The following is a 17,454-nucleotide window of genomic DNA, read 5'->3' on the forward strand; positions in this document are numbered from 1 at the left end:
GTCTCAAAGCGGCTGACATTCTCCTTTCCCTTCCTCCCCCACAACAAACACTCTGTGAAGTGAGTGAAGCTGAGAGACTTCAGAGAAGTGTGACTGGCCCAAGGTCACCCAGCAGCTGCAGGTGGAGGAGCGGAGACGCAAACCTGCTTCCCCAGATTACGAGTCTACCGCTCTTAACACCACATTCGGCTCGCGCATTCAGGCTGCAGCCCCTCTTCTGTTGTCCCCCACACACATAGAGACACAGCAAGGAGCATTCAGAGGTACACACCTCCTGAATATGGAAGCTCTCCATTTTATTTTTTACTTTATATTTTTTAATTTATTATATTTATATACCACCTTGATCTTTCGAGGATCTCCAGGTGCCTTACATGTTTTCCTCCACCCCATTCCTTGTCACAACAACCCTGCAAGGGAGGGGGGCTGACTCCAAGGGCACCCAGTGACCTTCATGGCCGAGTGGGGATTCGAACCCATGTCCTAGTCCAGCCAATACACTGTCTCCCCCTCCTCGAATTAATTTAATATCCTTTTGAGATCAGAGAGACCTTTGTCTAGTTCAAGAAGGGTACTGAGCAGCTGGAAGGGGAGCAGAGGAGGGCAGCCAGGAGGATCAAGGGTCTGGAGACCAAGCCTGATGAGGAACGGTTGAGGCAGTTGGGTATGTTTGGCCTGGGGAAGAGGAGACTGAAAGGAGAACCATCTTCCAATATCTCAAGGGCTGCCAGAGGGACCACGCTTGTCTTCTGCTGCTCCAGAGGGGAGGGCAGGAAAGGAGATTCGGACTAAACATCAGGAAGACCATAAAGAAGGCTGATCGCGGAAGAATGGATGCTTTTGAATTATGGTGCTGGAGGAGACTCTTGAGAGTCCCATGGACTGCAAGAAGATCCATTCCAATCCATTCTGAAGGAAATCAGCCCCGAATGCTCACTGGAAGGACAGATCCTGAAGCTGAGGCTCCAAGACTTTGGCCACCTCATGAGAAGAGAAGACTCCCTGGAGAAGACCCTGATGCTGGGAAAGATGGTGGGCACAAGGAGAAGGGAACGACAGAGGACGAGATGGTGGGATAGTGTCTTCGAAGCTACAAACATGAGTCTGACCAAACTGCGGAAGGCAGTGGAAGACAGAAGTGCCTGGCGTGCTCTGGTCCATGGGGTCACGAAGAGTCGGACACGACTAAATGACTAAACAACAACAACGAACAAGTCGTCTTTTGCAACGGTTCATGGAAGTTCTAGGAGCTAGTCTTCCTTTGCCCAGCTGGACCAGAATCCCCCTTTCCCCCCATTTTGGGAGGGATGACCTGCTCTGAACTCTCTCCTCCTCCGTGTTGCAGGTCATGCAGTCCTTTGGGGGGGGGGGACCACCATGTCAGAACCATCCTAACCAAGAAACTCTGCCTTTTCCCAGGACACCAAGACTGAGAAAGTGCCCCTGCCTTTCCCGGATGCTGTGGGTGGGAGCAGAGAGCCGTCTTAGCCAGTGTGGTTCAGGGACGGCCTTCCGATGCTGCAAAGGCTGCTGGGGGCAGCCCACCCTCCCAGATCGTTCCCCCCAGACCTCAAGCCACCCTTCCGTAGAAGACCCTGGCCACCCTGCTTCGGATTGGCTTCGTTTTCACCCCGTACACGATGGGGTTGAGCATGGGTGGCACCAAGAGGTACAGGGTGGCCAGGAGGATGTGGACCTGGTGGGGGACCCTGTGGCCAAAGCGGTGGGTGAGGAAGGAGAAGAGCCCCGGAATGTAGAAGATGAGGATCACACAGCCATGGGAAGCACAGGTGCTGAGGGCCTTCAGCCGCTCCTGAGTGGAGGTGTTATGTACTGAGTTGAATAGGATCCAAACTGCAGCAGTCTGATTGGTCCTAGAACAATAGGCTCCAAAAGGCAGCAGTCTGATTGGTCCTAGAACAATAGGATTCAGAATGCAGCAGTCTGATTGGTCCTAGAACAATGCAGCAGTATGATTGGTTAGCAGGAACCACCCAATCATGCTCCAGATAGAAGTGAATCCACAACCTGATTGGCCTACAGTAGAATCCTGGAATTAGCCAATCATGTGCAGCCCATTGTGTAAATAATGTATATAAAGCAGATACTTTGAGGGGACATTCATTCATTCCTCCTCACCACTATGAGCTGAATAAAGAGCATGAAATCACTTTGCGACTCTGAGTATATTTCACTGGCGACGAAGGTGGGATCCCGCTGAGCTGACTGCCACACACAGCACCGCAGCACCGCCACCTGCCGCACCGCTGCCTCGCACCGTGTATCCAGGCTTCAGCTCCGGGACACAAGGAACTCAGAATGGCAACTGACAGCAGCTTCTCGCCATTCAACCCAGCATCTGGAGACTGGGAAGCGTACGCCTCCCGTTTCACCTTCCTCCTAGAAGCCAAAGGGGTCACCGATGAAGAAGACGCCAAGAAGAGGGCAATATTCTTCAGCGTCTGCGGAGAGGAGACATTTGAAATCGCCCGGGCTCTCCTTGCGCCTGAAGACGTCGCTACTGTTCCATACAAAACAATAATGGAACAGCTGAAGGGGCACTTTTCGCCACAGCCCTCAGTGGTGGCTCGTCGAAATGCCTTCTACGCAAAGCGGCAAGCCCCTGGGGAAACCATAACTGGGTTTGTGACCTCTCTCCGCCAAGCTGCCCGGTTCTGCAACTTCTCAGAGCTGGAGAACATGCTTCGTGACCGCCTCGTCGGTGGCCTGAAGGATGAGAAGCTGCAACGACGCCTCTACGCTAAGAAGAACCTAACGTTCCAGGTCGCTCTGGAGGAGGCCCTGGCAACGGAAGCTGCTGAGAGGTCGACGCAAGAGGCACGGCTGAGCCAGCCGTCCCAACCGAGGGTCCACCACGAAGACCTCACCAACAACTCGGGATCCGACAGGGAGGAGGTGCACCGAGTACAGCAGCGCACTCAAGCAGCCCACATACCACAGCTGCCTCGACGAGAAGGAGGGAACTGCGCAAGCTGTGGAGAAAGTCACGAGAGGAGGACCTGCCGTTTCCGCAACGCAGAGTGCAGGCAGTGCAGAAAATCGGGACACATCACCCGGGTGTGTCGGGCTCGGCCCACCCGAAGCCAGGCATCAGATGACCAATCCAAGAGCCCCAGGTCCCGGGGCCCAACGCACCAAGGCAACTCGACGGAGCTCACAGACTTCCAGGTATACCAGTTGCCCCACCCCAACGTAGAGAAAATTTATGTAGAGGTACAGATAGAGGGGGCCCCATGCCGCATGGAGCTTGACACGGGTTCAACTCTATCCATAATCTCGGCAAGGACCTTAAGGAAACTGTGTCCTACTGGGGGTCCCAAACTCAGGCCGGCCCCATTCACCCTCCGGGACTTCCAGAAACGTAAGGTCCCCACAATGGGGGTGGGGACCTTCAGGGTGCAATACCGAGGGCGGACGCGGCAACTGGACTTGCTTGTGGTCAAGGGCCCCTACATTAGCTTACTGGGGTTGGCATGGTTTGGACCACTGGGACTAGCCATCACCGGGGTGAACCACATGAGCTTACAAGTGGACGTGGACGCCATATGCAAGGAGTTTCCGGGGGTTTTCGATGGGAAATTGGGACAGTATACGGGCCCCCCCATTGCTCTACAGCTTGACCCCGCAGTACGACCAGTCAGGCTCAAGGCCCGCCGGGTCCCATTCGCCCTGAAACCCCGTATAGACGAGGAATTGGACCGACTCGTGGAGCAAGGAGTGCTGGAGCCGGTGCCTAATGCCCCCTGGGAAACCCCAATCGTCACACCCGTCAAGCCTAATGGTTCGGTCCGCATCTGCGCAGACTACAAATGTACCATAAACAAGGCCCTCATGGCCCATGCATACCCAGTGCCAGTGGTCAGCCATGTCCTTGCCACCCTGGCTGGGTCGAAAATTTTTGGCAAGCTGGACTTGGCCCAAGCATATCAACAGCTGCCAGTAGATGAGGCCACAGCAGAGGCACAGACGATTGTGACGCACAGAGGAGCGTTCAGGGTAAAGCGGCTGCAATTCGGGGTCAGCGTGGCACCAGGCATATTCCAGAATCTAATGGACTCTCTCCTTAAAGGGATTCCTGGTGTCACCCCCTTCTTTGATGATGTGTTGATTGCCGGGCCCACACCAGAGGAGTTTGAGGACCGCCTCCGCACTGTTCTGCACCGTTTCCAGACGGCGGGTCTCAAGGTGAAGCGGGAAAAATGTCTACTAGGAGTGCCTCAAGTGGACTTTCTGGGATTTATGGTGGATGCAGAAGGGGTTCACCCGACTGGGGACAAGGTACGGGCCATTTGTGATGCCCCAGCGCCCAAGAACAAGACTGAACTTCAGGCCTTCTTGGGATTATTGAACTTTTACCATTCCTTCCTTCCCCACAAGGCGGCGGTAGCGGAGCCCCTACACAGACTCCTGGACAAGCGGGCCCCTTGGGTGTGGGGCCAGCGCCAGGAGGCCGCATTCCAGGCAGTCAAGGACTTGCTTGTCTCAAACTCGGTCTTGGCACACTTCGACGAGAGGCTGCCGGTGGTGCTAGCATGCGACGCCTCGCCCTATGGCATCGGCGCTGTCCTGGGACACCAACTCCCGGATGGAAGAGAGGTACCAGTAGCATACTTTTCCCAGACACTCAACGAAACCGAGCGGAACTACTCGCAAATCGACAAGGAGGGTCTGGCAATCGTGAAGGGAGTAAAAAAATTCCATGATTTCTTGTACGGGCGGCCCTTCACCGTGGTGACTGACCACAAGCCGTTGCTTGGCTTGTTTGCCCCCGAAAAGCAGACCCCCCAAGTGCTGTCTCCTCGCGTCCTCAGGTGGTCAATTTTCCTTGCCAGCTACCAGTATGCACTGATTCACCGCCCTGGAAAGGCGATGGGCCATGCAGACGCCCTCAGCAGGCTACCACTACCGGAAACAGGCCCCGACCCAGCACCTGCACAAGAGGTTATGAGCCTGGAGCTGCTTCCTGACCGCCCCATTCAGGCACAAGAAGTTGCACACCATTCCAAGAAAGATAGGGTCATCTCCCGGGTCCTGGACTGGGTGTGGAGGGGATGGCCCAGCCGCAGCCCCGGGCCAGAATTCGCCGGCTACACAACCCGCAAACATGAACTGTCAGCCCACAAGGGGTGCCTGTTATGGGGAAGCAGGGTCGTTGTTCCCCAGCCCCTCCGCAAAAGGGTCCTCACAGCCCTACACGAGACACACCCAGGGGTAGTAAGAATGAAGGCCCTTGCCAGGAGTTATGTGTGGTGGCCGGGGATCGACGGAGAGATAGAGGCCTGGGTCAAACACTGCCAGGCCTGCCAGGAATCCCGCCCAGATCCCCCAAGGGCCCCAGTCCAGTCCTGGGAGTCCGCCCGAGCACCATGGTCACGCCTGCATGTGGACTTCGCTGGCCCCTTTCAGGGGAAAACATTCTTCATAGTGGTGGACTCCTACACCAAATGGCTGGAAGTCGCACTGGTACCGTCCACTTCTACGTCCGCAGCCATCCGGGTACTACGCAGGCTGTTTGCAACCCACGGGCTCCCTGACACTCTCGTCTCAGACAACGGGACTGCATTTACATCAGGAGAATTTCAAACCTTCACAGTGCAGAACGCCATCCGCCACATCCGTTCGGCGCCATTCCACCCTGCCACCAATGGCCAAGCAGAACGCATGGTGCGGACCACCAAGGACACCCTTCGCCGCATGACGCAAGGGGATTGGGAGTACCGCCTTGCCACATTCCTTCTAGCACAGCACAGCACCCCCAGCTCAACGACTGGCCGGAGCCCCGCTGAACTACTAATGGGTCGGCGCCTTGCAATCAGATTGGACCGCCTTCACCCCGATAGAGCTCAGGATGAGGTAGTGGTGGGGGAAGGCAGGAACCCCCGGACCTTCGAGGCCCAGGACCCAGTGTACGCAAAGAATTTTGGGGCAGGCCCTGCATGGGTACCTGCCACAGTCACCAGGGTCACGGGCCCCGTGTCGTACGAGGTGCTAACAGATGGGGGGCAATGCTGGCACCGCCACTGCGACCAGATACGGCGACGCTTCCCGGGAGAAAACCAGGAGGAGGAGGACAGGTCAGAGGAGTCCCAAGGGAACAGTGGGGCAGTGAGGCCCATAGAGCAGCAGGGGCAAGCAGGAGAGGCAGAATCAGTAAATACAGAGAGGACCCGCGAGGCCGAAAGGACACCGGAACCAGAACCACGACTGAGCGAGCCGGTTGCGCCAGACCAAACAGCCCCATCCTTGGAACACGAGCCAGAACCTGAACCCCGGACCAGGGAACACCCCAGGCCGCAACGCACACGTAGGCCACCGGCGTACCTTGAGGACTATGAATGCGACCTTCCGGGCAGGACTGGAACTTAGAGGGGAGGGGTGTTATGTACTGAGTTGAATAGGATCCAAACTGCAGCAGTCTGATTGGTCCTAGAACAATAGGCTCCAAAAGGCAGCAGTCTGATTGGTCCTAGAACAATAGGATTCAGAATGCAGCAGTCTGATTGGTCCTAGAACAATGCAGCAGTATGATTGGTTAGCAGGAACCACCCAATCATGCTCCAGATAGAAGTGAATCCACAACCTGATTGGCCTACAGTAGAATCCTGGAATTAGCCAATCATGTGCAGCCCATTGTGTAAATAATGTATATAAAGCAGATACTTTGAGGGGACATTCATTCATTCCTCCTCACCACTATGAGCTGAATAAAGAGCATGAAATCACTTTGCGACTCTGAGTATATTTCAGGAGGGCAGGCGGAAGACGGCGCGCAGGATCAGGGTGTAGGAGAGAGCGATGGAGAGGACGTCCATGCCCACCACAAAGAGGGCCACAAAGAGGCCATACATCCTGTTCACGGTGGTGTCTGCGCAGGCCAGCTTAACCACCGCCATGTGCTCGCAGTAGGCATGGAGGACGACCCTGTGGCCGCAGAAAGGCAGTCTCTGGAGGAGCAGGCCAAAGGGAGCGATGAGGATCAGACCCCGGAGGAAGATCAGGAGCACCGCCTTGGCCACAGTGGACGTCCGCAAGATGGCCGAGTGTCTCAGGGGAAGGCAGATGGCCACGTAGCGGTCCAGGGCCATGGCCACCAGGATGCCCGACTCCACGGAGGAGAAGGCATGGATGAGGAACATCTGGGCCAGGCAGGCGTGGAAGCTGATGGTGCAGGGCCCTAGCCACAGGATGGCCAGCATCTGGGGCAGGGTGGTGGTGGAGAGGACCAGGTCCGTGACGGCCAAGGCAGCCAGGAAGAGGTACATGGGCTCGTGGAGGCTGGGCTCCAGCTTGATGACCCCCAGGAGCAAGGCGTTCCCCAGCAGAGCCAGGACATACATGGAGCAGAGAGGGATGGAGAGCCAGTGCTGGGAGGCCTCCAGCCCAGGGATGCCAGTCAGGAGGAAGGTGAGGGGCCGGAGGCTGGTGTTGCCCACGGTCGTCATCGCCACGGCAGCTCCAGACACCTGGGAAAAGCAAATCGGAGAATGGATGGTGATAGAAGCTGGGAGAGGCTGCCAGACCAGGCCAAAGACGACCCATCTAGCCCAGCATTCTGTTCTCACAGCCGCACCCAGATGCCCATTGCGGGGAACCCACAGGCAGGATCCGAGCACAAGAACAACTCTCTCCTTCTGTGGCGTCCAGCCACTGGCTTCAGAAGCATGTCTGCCTCTGACTTCCTGATTGGAGTCAGAGAAGAGACATCATCCTGGCTAGCAACTATCAAGAGACTTGATTCGGGGTGGGGGATGGGCATGGGATTGAGATCCATGGACATTGCCAGCTGGCGTGGGGGGGGCAGCTGCTCCACCCTAAATCAAGTACAAAGGAAAAATTGTAGAAAGGTTTTGACAGGATTCTCTGAGCACTTGGGGCGAAAAGAAGTCAATTTAAAACAACTGTTGTTGAGGCATTTCATTCTGAATCTGACAGCGGGTGATGGTGAGGGGTGTCCTCTCCCCCTAACCTAAATCCTGGCTGCACCCATGTTGAGATCTTGACGGTTTCAAGTGGGGTATATTATGGTGCTTCCGCCCTGCCCTGAGCTCGATTTCGTTGAAGGCTGAGGGCTCAGAAGTGTTTAGGTATTTTACTCCACCTGGAGTCCTGTGTCCAGTTTAAGGAAGATATCGAGCAACTACTGGAAGGTTTGTGGGAAGGGTGTTCAGGGGTCTGGAAACCAATCCTTGTGATGAAGGGGGGGGGGGAGAGTTGGGGATGCCCAGACAAGAGAAGATGAGGTGACCTGAGAGCCGTCTTCAAGTATCTGAAGAGCCCTGGAAGATGGAGCAAGCTTGTCTTCTGCTGCTCCAGAGGGGAGAACTCAAACTGATGGCTTCTATCTACCAGAAAGGAGATTCTGACTGAACATTACACATCACTTTCTGAAGACAGGAGCTGTTGGGTGGTGGAAGAGACTCTCTCGGAAGGGGGTGGGCTTTCCTTCCTTGGAGGCCTTTAAGGGGAAGATAGGAGGCCACCTGCCAGGGAGCATTTAGCTGCGATCGCTGCATGGCAGGGGCTGGTTTGGTGACCCTGGGGGATCCCCTCTGGTTCTCCCATTCTGTGATTCTGCTCTTCCTTGGCCTCTTTCTCTGAGACGTGAGCCTGCCCCGGCCCTTCCGGCCTCCCTCCCGGGCTTACCTGCTGCCCATAGGCCACCTCCACATCCCAGCCAGTTCTGAGGCTCCCGCTCAGTGTCTCAACCTTGGTCAGGCTGCCCGACTCTGCTGCTGCTGGGGTGACTTTAAGTGCCCATGTGCCCTCTGCACTGGCATCTCCAAGGACGCACACCTCCCAGACTCTGCCAGCTGCTCTCCACTGTGCATGAGAGAGTCCTGTGAGGGATCAGGGATCACTCAGGGGATCGATGTCACTGGCGTGAGGGAAGGAGTCGCCTCAGAAGGAAGCTGCAGAAGCAGGCAGATTTTGCAGGAGGGTGAGGGCTCCCTGGCACAAGGTCCCGGGAGAGATCCTCCTCAACACCGCCATGCCCAAAGGAGGAGCAAGAGGAGTCCCTCCTTCACAGAAACAGAGAGTTGCAGAGTTGGAATGGACCCCAAGACTCATCTGGTGCAAAGCCCTGATCTGAGAGGGACATCCTCTCAGGGGAGAATATCTGTCCAGCCATAGGAAGGAGCCTCACAGCTGAGATGGGGAGACCATGTTGAGGGTCTGGAGGGAGAATTCAGACAGGAGTTAAGCTGGAGGGAGAAGATGTGGGAACATGTTCCTCCTCTTTGGTCTCCAAAATATTAAGCCGTGAAGGAAGCTGTGCTGTGTCAAAAGTGTTTCACTGTGATAACTAAGGAATGAGAGTGAAGTGACAGAAACAGAGTTGAGCCGTTTACCACCTATTCTGGAAACCTGAAGTGTAACACCTGGTTTTTAGCAACTGAAGTTTAAGAAAAGCTGTTACTGTAATACCATGTTTCAGTAATAAGTTGACTTTTACCTGAAAGAATGCATCTCCTGACCCAACTTTGTCTCACAGACCTCTTCTTTTTGTTACTAAAACTTTTCTCGTTGGCTGAACTCCTGTCTGACATTCTACATCACTATGTTTTCCCTCACGCAAGACCCCCACAAGCCACTGGTGGAGGAAGGGGGGGCGGAGGGAGCGGACCACCCTGACACCATCGGGGGGGGGTACCATGGCAGCTGCCCCCCCGACACGCACCCCTCCACCACACCAGGTGCCTCGCCCCTGTGGGCGGCATGCCACACCCCTGGGATGCACCCCACACCCCACAGGCAGCTCACCATGCCCCAAGGATGTGTGCCACACCCCCGCAGGTGGCTTGCCACACTCCTGGCGTGTGCCAGCCGTGCCCCCACCTGTTCTCCACCCCCCGGTGACGGAGTAAGCAGCTTCGCCACTGCCACAAGCCACATAGTCTGGGCTCCGTGATAGACTTTTGTTGACTGGGCATCCTCTATGGGGATCCGCCATATTTAATTGAGGTCGTTAGCAGGGAGAGTCCTCTCCTTATTAATGGGTGGTTTGCGGTGGGATCTGCTCCAAGGATTCCCTTTGGCCTTGACTGGAAGTGAAAAGAACCAAGGCAAGAGCCGCGAGAGAGGCTCTAAGTCACTTTCCCCCCGCTGCTCAACCTTGGCATCTACGGCATCTGGACCGAGGACCAGCACAGGAGGGTCTGTTGTGTTTGCAGGCTCTTCGACACAGCGGAAGGATGAGCAGTACGTGCCACATACTTTACTTTACTTTATTTACACCTCAATGCTGAGAGAATACAAACATGCATCTTGCCTCTGCGAGAGCAGAGAAGCAACTCCTCTCTCCTCTGAAACACCGAGAGAACTGTGAAAAACAGGAAACCAGTGCACGTCACATCCAGTCTCCCTTTCCCGTGGGAAACCCAACAGCAACTCTGACTGTGGAATGTAAACAATGCCTTGTGACTAGCATTTCGCTGCACAGTGAAGAAAGCAGAAACCAACATCCTCCCCCTTTCTGTGAACATCACTGGGCAGCGTGTTCGTACAATATCAGTACAAACCCAACTTCTGCACGTAGGTACAGTGTTGATCCCTTGATACAATCTTGGACAATACATCAGCAGGAATTTCATTACCTGGCATATAGGACACCGTTACGAGTCCCTTCTGAATACGTTCCCTAGCATGTTGCAACTTCAATTGCAGGTGCTTCGTGCTTTGCTTACAACCTTCAGAATTCAGCAAAGCCAAACATGCTTTGTTGTCCTGGTAAACCTGGATTGGACATTTGACAGGAATTCTCATGTCTTTGCACAATTGTAACAACCATTCACAATCCTTAAGTGAATAAGACAGTGCATTCAGTTCAGCTTCACAAGTACTTAAGCTAACTGTTGTTTGCTTCTTGCATGACCAATCAAATAGACCCTGATTGTACATATAGCAAACTCCAGACGTACTTTTCCTGTCTGTAGTGTCACTTCCAAAACTTGCATCTGCAAATATCTCAAGACCACCAGACTTCTGATTGTTAAATCTCAGTCTGTAATGCATAGTGCCTTTCAAATAGCGCGCTATGCGTTTCAGAGCTTTCCAATCCTTAACAGTAGGATTGTTGACTTGTCTGCTTAGCAAATTACAGCTAACAGCAATGTCAGGTCTTGAACATCTGGCAATGAAGTTTAGCTTGCCTAGCACACTTCTGTACAGTGTAGTGTCAGAAAATGCTTCTTCAGTGTCATCTACCTGATAACCTGTTGTCATCGGTGTGTCTACAGGGTTAGCATCCATCAGGTTTAGTTTGCTTAACACATCAGCAATTTTCCGTGACTGGTGTACTAGAATGTTACCATCTTGATCTCTCTCTATTTCAAGAGATAGGTAGTTGTTTACCTCACCAAGATCTTTCATGTCAAAGTGCTCTTTCAGTTGAGCTAGGGCGTTATTGTACATTGTGACATCTTTCCAAAAGAACAAAATATCATCAACATAAAACAAACAATACAGCTTCTTTTGCCCCTCCTCTTTGACAAATACACATGGATCAGCTTTCCCTTGCTGAAAACCTAGAGAAAACAATACTTCAGTGAGTTTTGTGTGCCAACACCGTGCACTTTGTTTGAGACCATAAAGAGACTTTTTCAGAGCACAAACAAATCCCTGTTTTACCTGTACGCCATCAGGTGGAAGTATATAAAGTGATTCACCTAGAGATCCGTACAGAAAAGCTGTATTCACATCGTGGTGACTAACGTGTAGATTCTCCTCTGCAGCTAGCTTGAGCATAAGCCTAATGCTCTCATACCTCACTGTGGGTGAGTAGGTCTCGTGATAGTCTTCACCTGGTACCTGTGAAAAACCTCTGGCTACCAATCTGGCTTTGTGTCTGACTATCTTGCCATTTTGATCAGTCTTCGCTTTGAAGACCCATTTGCTTCCAAGCAGTTTCATTCCTGGAACTACTGGAACAAGCTCCCATGTTTTGTTCCTTTCTAAGGAATCAAGCTCAGCCTTCATGGCATTTAACCATGGCTCAGCTTCCTTTGAATCCAAATCCTGGATTTCTTGGAAACTGGAAGGTTCAAATACCTTCTTGGAGCTTTTAACATCTACTACTGCTATCTTAGCAAACTCATCAGCAAATCTCTTTGGAGGTCTGCCTTTTGTGGCTCTTTGTGACCTGCGAATTAGCCGTAGGTCTTCAACACTCTCCTCTTCCTTCTTAGGAGAAAAGTGACCTATTGTGAACAATGGTTCTTCCAATTCTTGATCAGAGCTTTCAGAGGGTCGCATAGAGGCTTTCGCACTCTTGAAATCCTCTGAATCACCCGATTCAGTTTCAGACTCAGAATCAGAACCTTCATCAGTGGGTGTGGGTTGTTGCGGCTGCTTTTGTTGTTGCCCATCCTCAGTCTCATCACTGTCATCAGGATAACACTGGAAAATTCCCACATTCTCCCCCCACTTGGCATTGTACTCAACACTTCTTGTGAGCTTAATTGTCTTAGAGTCAGTCATCATTATTCTGTAAGAACCTTTCTGATAACCTAGAAAGATACCATGCAATCCACGCTTGTCTAACTTGGAGCTTTGTGGTGTGTGAACCCACATGTCAGAACCAAAAATGTTCATGTGTTTGATGTATGGCTTCTTGCCAAACATCTTCTCATAGGGGGTACAACCAATCGCTGAAGATAACCTCCGATTATAACTGTAAGTAAAACACGAGAGAGATTCGGCCCAATAACTCTCTGGAAGATTGGCATCATGTAGCAAGGTTTCCCCCCCCCCTTAATTAAATTTTTGGTTTATAATCACGAAACATCCTTCATTTCTGGCATTTTCATTATTTGATAACACTTTGGTTTTTTTTGTGAAAAATACATAATACTCCAACTTTCAAAATACATTCTTAACTTGTTAACTGGACTTCCCCACACCTCCCTCACCCTGCGTTCTTTACAATAAAACATATCAGCAAATTATTACCTTGTTTCGTGCCTTATTTATATCTTTCAAAATATTTTACTTCTAATTTTAAGATACCTTCTATCCAATAATTATACCTTAAAGTAAAAAAAAGAAATATGGTAATCTTAAATTTCAACTTTTTCGTAAATATAACTTATCTTCCTGTTTTCTCAATCTAGTTGCGGGAGCTAGATTCCAAAACATGCAGATTCTTAACATTCATAAAGCTTATATTGTAGCAAGGTTTTTAACCCCTGAAGCAATGTTTGATTTGCCCTCTCGCAAAGTCCATTCTGCCATGGCGAGCGAGGACTAGACAAATCGTGTTGCATTCCTTTCTCAGTCAGAAAAGCTTCAAACTGCTGAGAAGTGAATTCCCCCCCGCGATCAGTGAAAAGAGTCTTTATCTTCTTACCATGCACATTTTCCAACCAAGCACAGAATTCCTTGAACCTTGGAAAAGCCTCTGATTTCTGCTTGAGATTGTACACATAAATATACCTGGGAAATGCATCAATGAGAACCATGAAGTACCTGTTTCCACCCAAAGAGGGCGCTAGTGGTCCAACCAAATCAGCATGAACAACCTGGTATGGTTCCGTAGCTAGCCTACTAGACACCTTACCTTTCACAGCCATTTTCACCTTGTTTGCTGCGCATGCCTTGCACTTCATGTGGTACCTGCAGGGTTTAATAGTCATACCTTCAACCAAGGCAGGCATTTTAGATACTGCCTCAAAATGCAAATGACCAAATTTCCTGTGAAAATCATGAATACAACCTGCATGCAAACTTTTGTTAGATCCTGCAATGGAACAAGTTTCATCCTGCACAACATCATCAAAATACAAAACAAACAAACGATCAACATATTCAGCATGCAATACATAATCGTTTTTCTTTGTGATGGTGCACTTCTTGTTCTTGAAGGAAACGTCAATGTTCCGTTCATTCAGCTGCGCAACACTGAGTAGATTGTGTGTGGCATCTGGTACATAAAGTACATCTTGTATCGATAAGTCCAAACTGTGAAGAACAACAGTTCCGTAGCCTTGACTGGGTATTGTGTGGTCATCCGCCTGGTGAATCGCACCTTCCTGCGGTGTAAAAGACACGAACAGTCGCTTATCGTTGCACATGTGGTGGGTCGCTGCTGAATCAACAACGAAGAAAGATCTAGACGTCTTCTGGACCTTTGCAACCTTTGGAGTGAAGTGTGAGACCATTGCCTTGTGCTGCGTTGTCCTGGACACCTGACGTTTTCCTTTGCTTTGGCCTTTTCCACGCGATGAGCTTTCGCTGCGCTGCTCTGTCTTGGCCCTGGGATATCTGCATTCCCTCTCCATATGGCCTAGACGTCCACACGAGTAGCATTTCACTGCCTTCAAAGCTTTGGCGCCATCTGGTGGTTCTACTGCATTCTGGGATGACGTCTGTGAAGACTCCCCCTTACCCATGCAGCTAGCACCCCGGCGGTCTGCTTCATTCTGAATCACGGCAGTAACATGGGCTACTGTGAGCTGAGCAGATGGCTGAACAGCAACCTGAGTGGCAACAGACTCCCCACTTGCATCAGCCAGCCTTCTGCAGCTAGCCATCATGACTCTGGCATTAGCCTTCTGCATCATCTCTGCTGCGTTAAACAAGCTGCGTCACTGCTGCTTTGAAACCTCTTTCCAAAAGCAATTTTAAAAGTGCTTTCGGTTTTCAAGCCTCCAAGCCTTTGCCTTAGAGCCTTTGCATGTGCGCGGCAAAACGGCTTTAAAAGTTCAAAGTCCAGCCATAAAGCCATTAACTAGGAGCTGGCAGGCTGCCCGGAGCATGAGCACATACCTCTCATCAATCATCTTGACGCGCAGAGCAGATAACGTCCAATCCGTCTCTCTGTTCCTCTGCATTCCGATTCGACTTCTGGAGTCCATAACCAAATTGACTGCGTTTTTCTGGGCCCGGAACCAAAAATGTTGTGTTTGCAGGCTCCTCGACACAGCGGAAGGATGAGCAGTACGTGCCACATACTTTACTTTATTTACACCTCAATGCTGAGAGAATACAAACATGCATCTTGCCTCTGCGAGAGCAGAGAAGCAACTCCTCTCTCCTCTGAAACACCGAGAGAGCTGTGAAAAACAGGAAAGCAGTGCACGTCACATCCAGTCTCCCTTTCCCGTGGGAAACCCAACAGCAACTCTGACTGTGGAATGTAAACAATGCCTTGTGACTAGCATTTCGCTGCACAGTGAAGAAAGCAGAAACCAACAGGGTCCTGCAGTTCTTGTTCTCCAAATGGGTGTTTTTGTGCAGCACCTTTTGATTCTCATTCAAAAAACCAGGGCCAGAAATTCCTGTCACATTTTGAGGGTCACGTCTTTTATTGTTTGGAAGAGGTGCTGTGTTGCACCCCTTTTCTCTCTTAGGCTCAAGATTTTATGTAGCAGCAGGAAAAGACACATAGTTCTTTTAAGATCCTGCCAAATCCATTGGTGCCTCAGGGGAAAGGGAGGAGCCCCCCCCAACCATGTTGCGAGGTGGGTGTATGACCCGCCCCCCCCCACACACTCCCAAGAGGTTTAAGATCTTTTGCTGGAATTAAACATGCACACATTATGAATTGCAGGAATGATCACTGGGTGCGGAGCACACTCCCCGCCCACAGGGAAGCCTCAGCTGTCTGCACGTGTGACCTTGGGGTGTGGAGCATACTCCCCCTCACAGATAAATCCACAGCTGTCTGAACATCTTGCCCTCTGTCTAACCTTTTGCGGTCTCAGTAGTTGGCCGTGTCCTGTCTGTGACCTTTGTCTCTGAGACCTTTGTCTCCTTCGTCATACACTGTGCAAGGGGAAAAGGACGCGGTGGAAACAGGTGCCAAAATAGCTTTGTACCACCCCACGATCTTGGGACTGGAAGATGTGTAAAGGTCACAGCCCAAAATGTATCTGCCTGGGTTTGCATATTGTGTCAATAAAAGGAGCCTCCACAGAGCTGGCCGGCAGCTTGCTTGCAGCTCACCTGTGCGCAGCTCACCTGCATTATCAGTTTGAGAGGACATGGACCTTGTGAGAAATGACTAACTGGTTCTCTGTAAGTTTCCTGAATCACGTCTTTACCTTGGGAAAAAGATTCTACTGTCTGTGCGTTCAAGTACGAGGGTTAAAATAGTTCATTGAGGAGTATGTTTTACATCAAGTTATGCCTACTTCACTGATCTACAGAAATAAACAATAGAAAAATATAATCCTGCACCCTGTTCTGACTGTGGCCGAACACCTGCCCATTGTGGGAAACCTGTGAGCAGGATCTGTGCTCGTGAGCCCTCTGTGGCTTCCAGCAACTGGGATTCAGAAGCCTTGCCACCCTCAGCTGCCCTGAGATCTTTGGATAAGGGGCAGTGTACTTATTCATATCGTTTGTATACCGTTTTATACCCATAGATTTCACAACACGAAAGTTTATAAATTTAATAAATAAAGTGAAATAAAACAAATAAGCTTTCCATGGAACTGTTCATGGCAGCCTATAGATTCCTTTGCTGGCTGGTTATGCCAGTTCTGCCCCCATCAGTGCATGGCTGTGCCCACTTTGGGGAATGAATCCTGCGCCCGTGAATTGCTGCTTCTCTGTGCACATTTGAGAGCCTTTGCTCAAACACAGGCACTCTCCATCTGATGCCTCTCATCTAATCTATCTTGATGTTTCCCATCCACTCTTTGCTGTTTAGTCGTTTAGTTGTGTCCGCCTCTTCGTGACCCCCTGGACCAGAGCACGCCAGGCCCTCCTATCTTCCACTGCCTCCCGCAGTTTGGTCAAACTCATGCTGGTAGCTTCGAGAACACTGTCCCACCATCTCGTCCTCTGCCGTCCCCTTCTCCTTGTGCCTTCCATCTTTCCCAACATCAGGGTCTTTTCCAGGGAGTCTTCTCTTCTCATGAGGTGGCCAAAGTCTTGGAGCCTCAGCTTCACGATCTGTCCTTCCAGTGAGCACTCAGGGCTGATTTCCTTCAGAATGGAGAGGTTTGATCTTCTTGCAGTCCATGGGACTCTCAAGAGTCTCCTCCAGCACCATAATTCAAAAGCATCCATTCTTCCGCGATCAGCCTTCTTTATGGTCCAGCTCTCACTTCCATACATCACTACTGGGAAAACCATAGCTTTTACTATACGGACCTTTGTTGGCAAGGTGATGTCTCTCTGCTTTTTAAGATGCAGTCCAGGTTTGTCATTGCTTTTCTCCCAAGAAGCAGGCGTCTTTTAATTTCGTGACTGCTGTCACCCTCTGCAGTGATCATGGAGCCCAAGAAAGTAAAATGCCTCCATTTCTTCCCCTTCTATTTGCCAGGCTGTGATCGGCCCAGTGGCCATGATCTTCGTTTTTTTGATGTTGAGCTTCAGACCATATTTTGCGCTCTCCTCTTTCACCCCATCCACTCTAGTGGGCAGTAATTGGTGGGATACATTTGCACAAGTGCTGCTCTTCCCTGCCCCAAGTTGGCCCTCCCCCCC

At 51.3% G+C, this 17,454-nt stretch overlaps 2 protein-coding genes across 2 annotated transcripts in view; one reads left to right on the top strand and one right to left on the bottom strand.

The window, feature by feature from the left end:
* The window catches only part of LOC309340963 (uncharacterized protein), a 132,450-nt gene that overhangs the window by 44,392 nt on the left and 70,604 nt on the right, over positions 1 to 17,454 (top strand). The window lies entirely within an intron of this gene.
* On the bottom strand, positions 1,571 to 7,463 carry LOC309341187 (olfactory receptor 52L1-like; the record flags this gene model as incomplete). The annotated part of the gene is made up of 2 exons (XM_081860709.1): positions 1,571 to 1,833; positions 6,770 to 7,463. The coding sequence occupies 2 exons, from the start codon at positions 7,461 to 7,463 to the stop codon at positions 1,571 to 1,573; spliced, it is 957 nt and encodes a 318-aa protein (XP_081716835.1).

The sequence above is a fragment of the Podarcis erhardii genome (genome assembly GCF_964252035.2).
Source record: "Podarcis erhardii genome assembly, chromosome: 4".
In the NCBI taxonomy this organism is placed as follows: domain Eukaryota; kingdom Metazoa; phylum Chordata; class Lepidosauria; order Squamata; family Lacertidae; genus Podarcis; species Podarcis erhardii.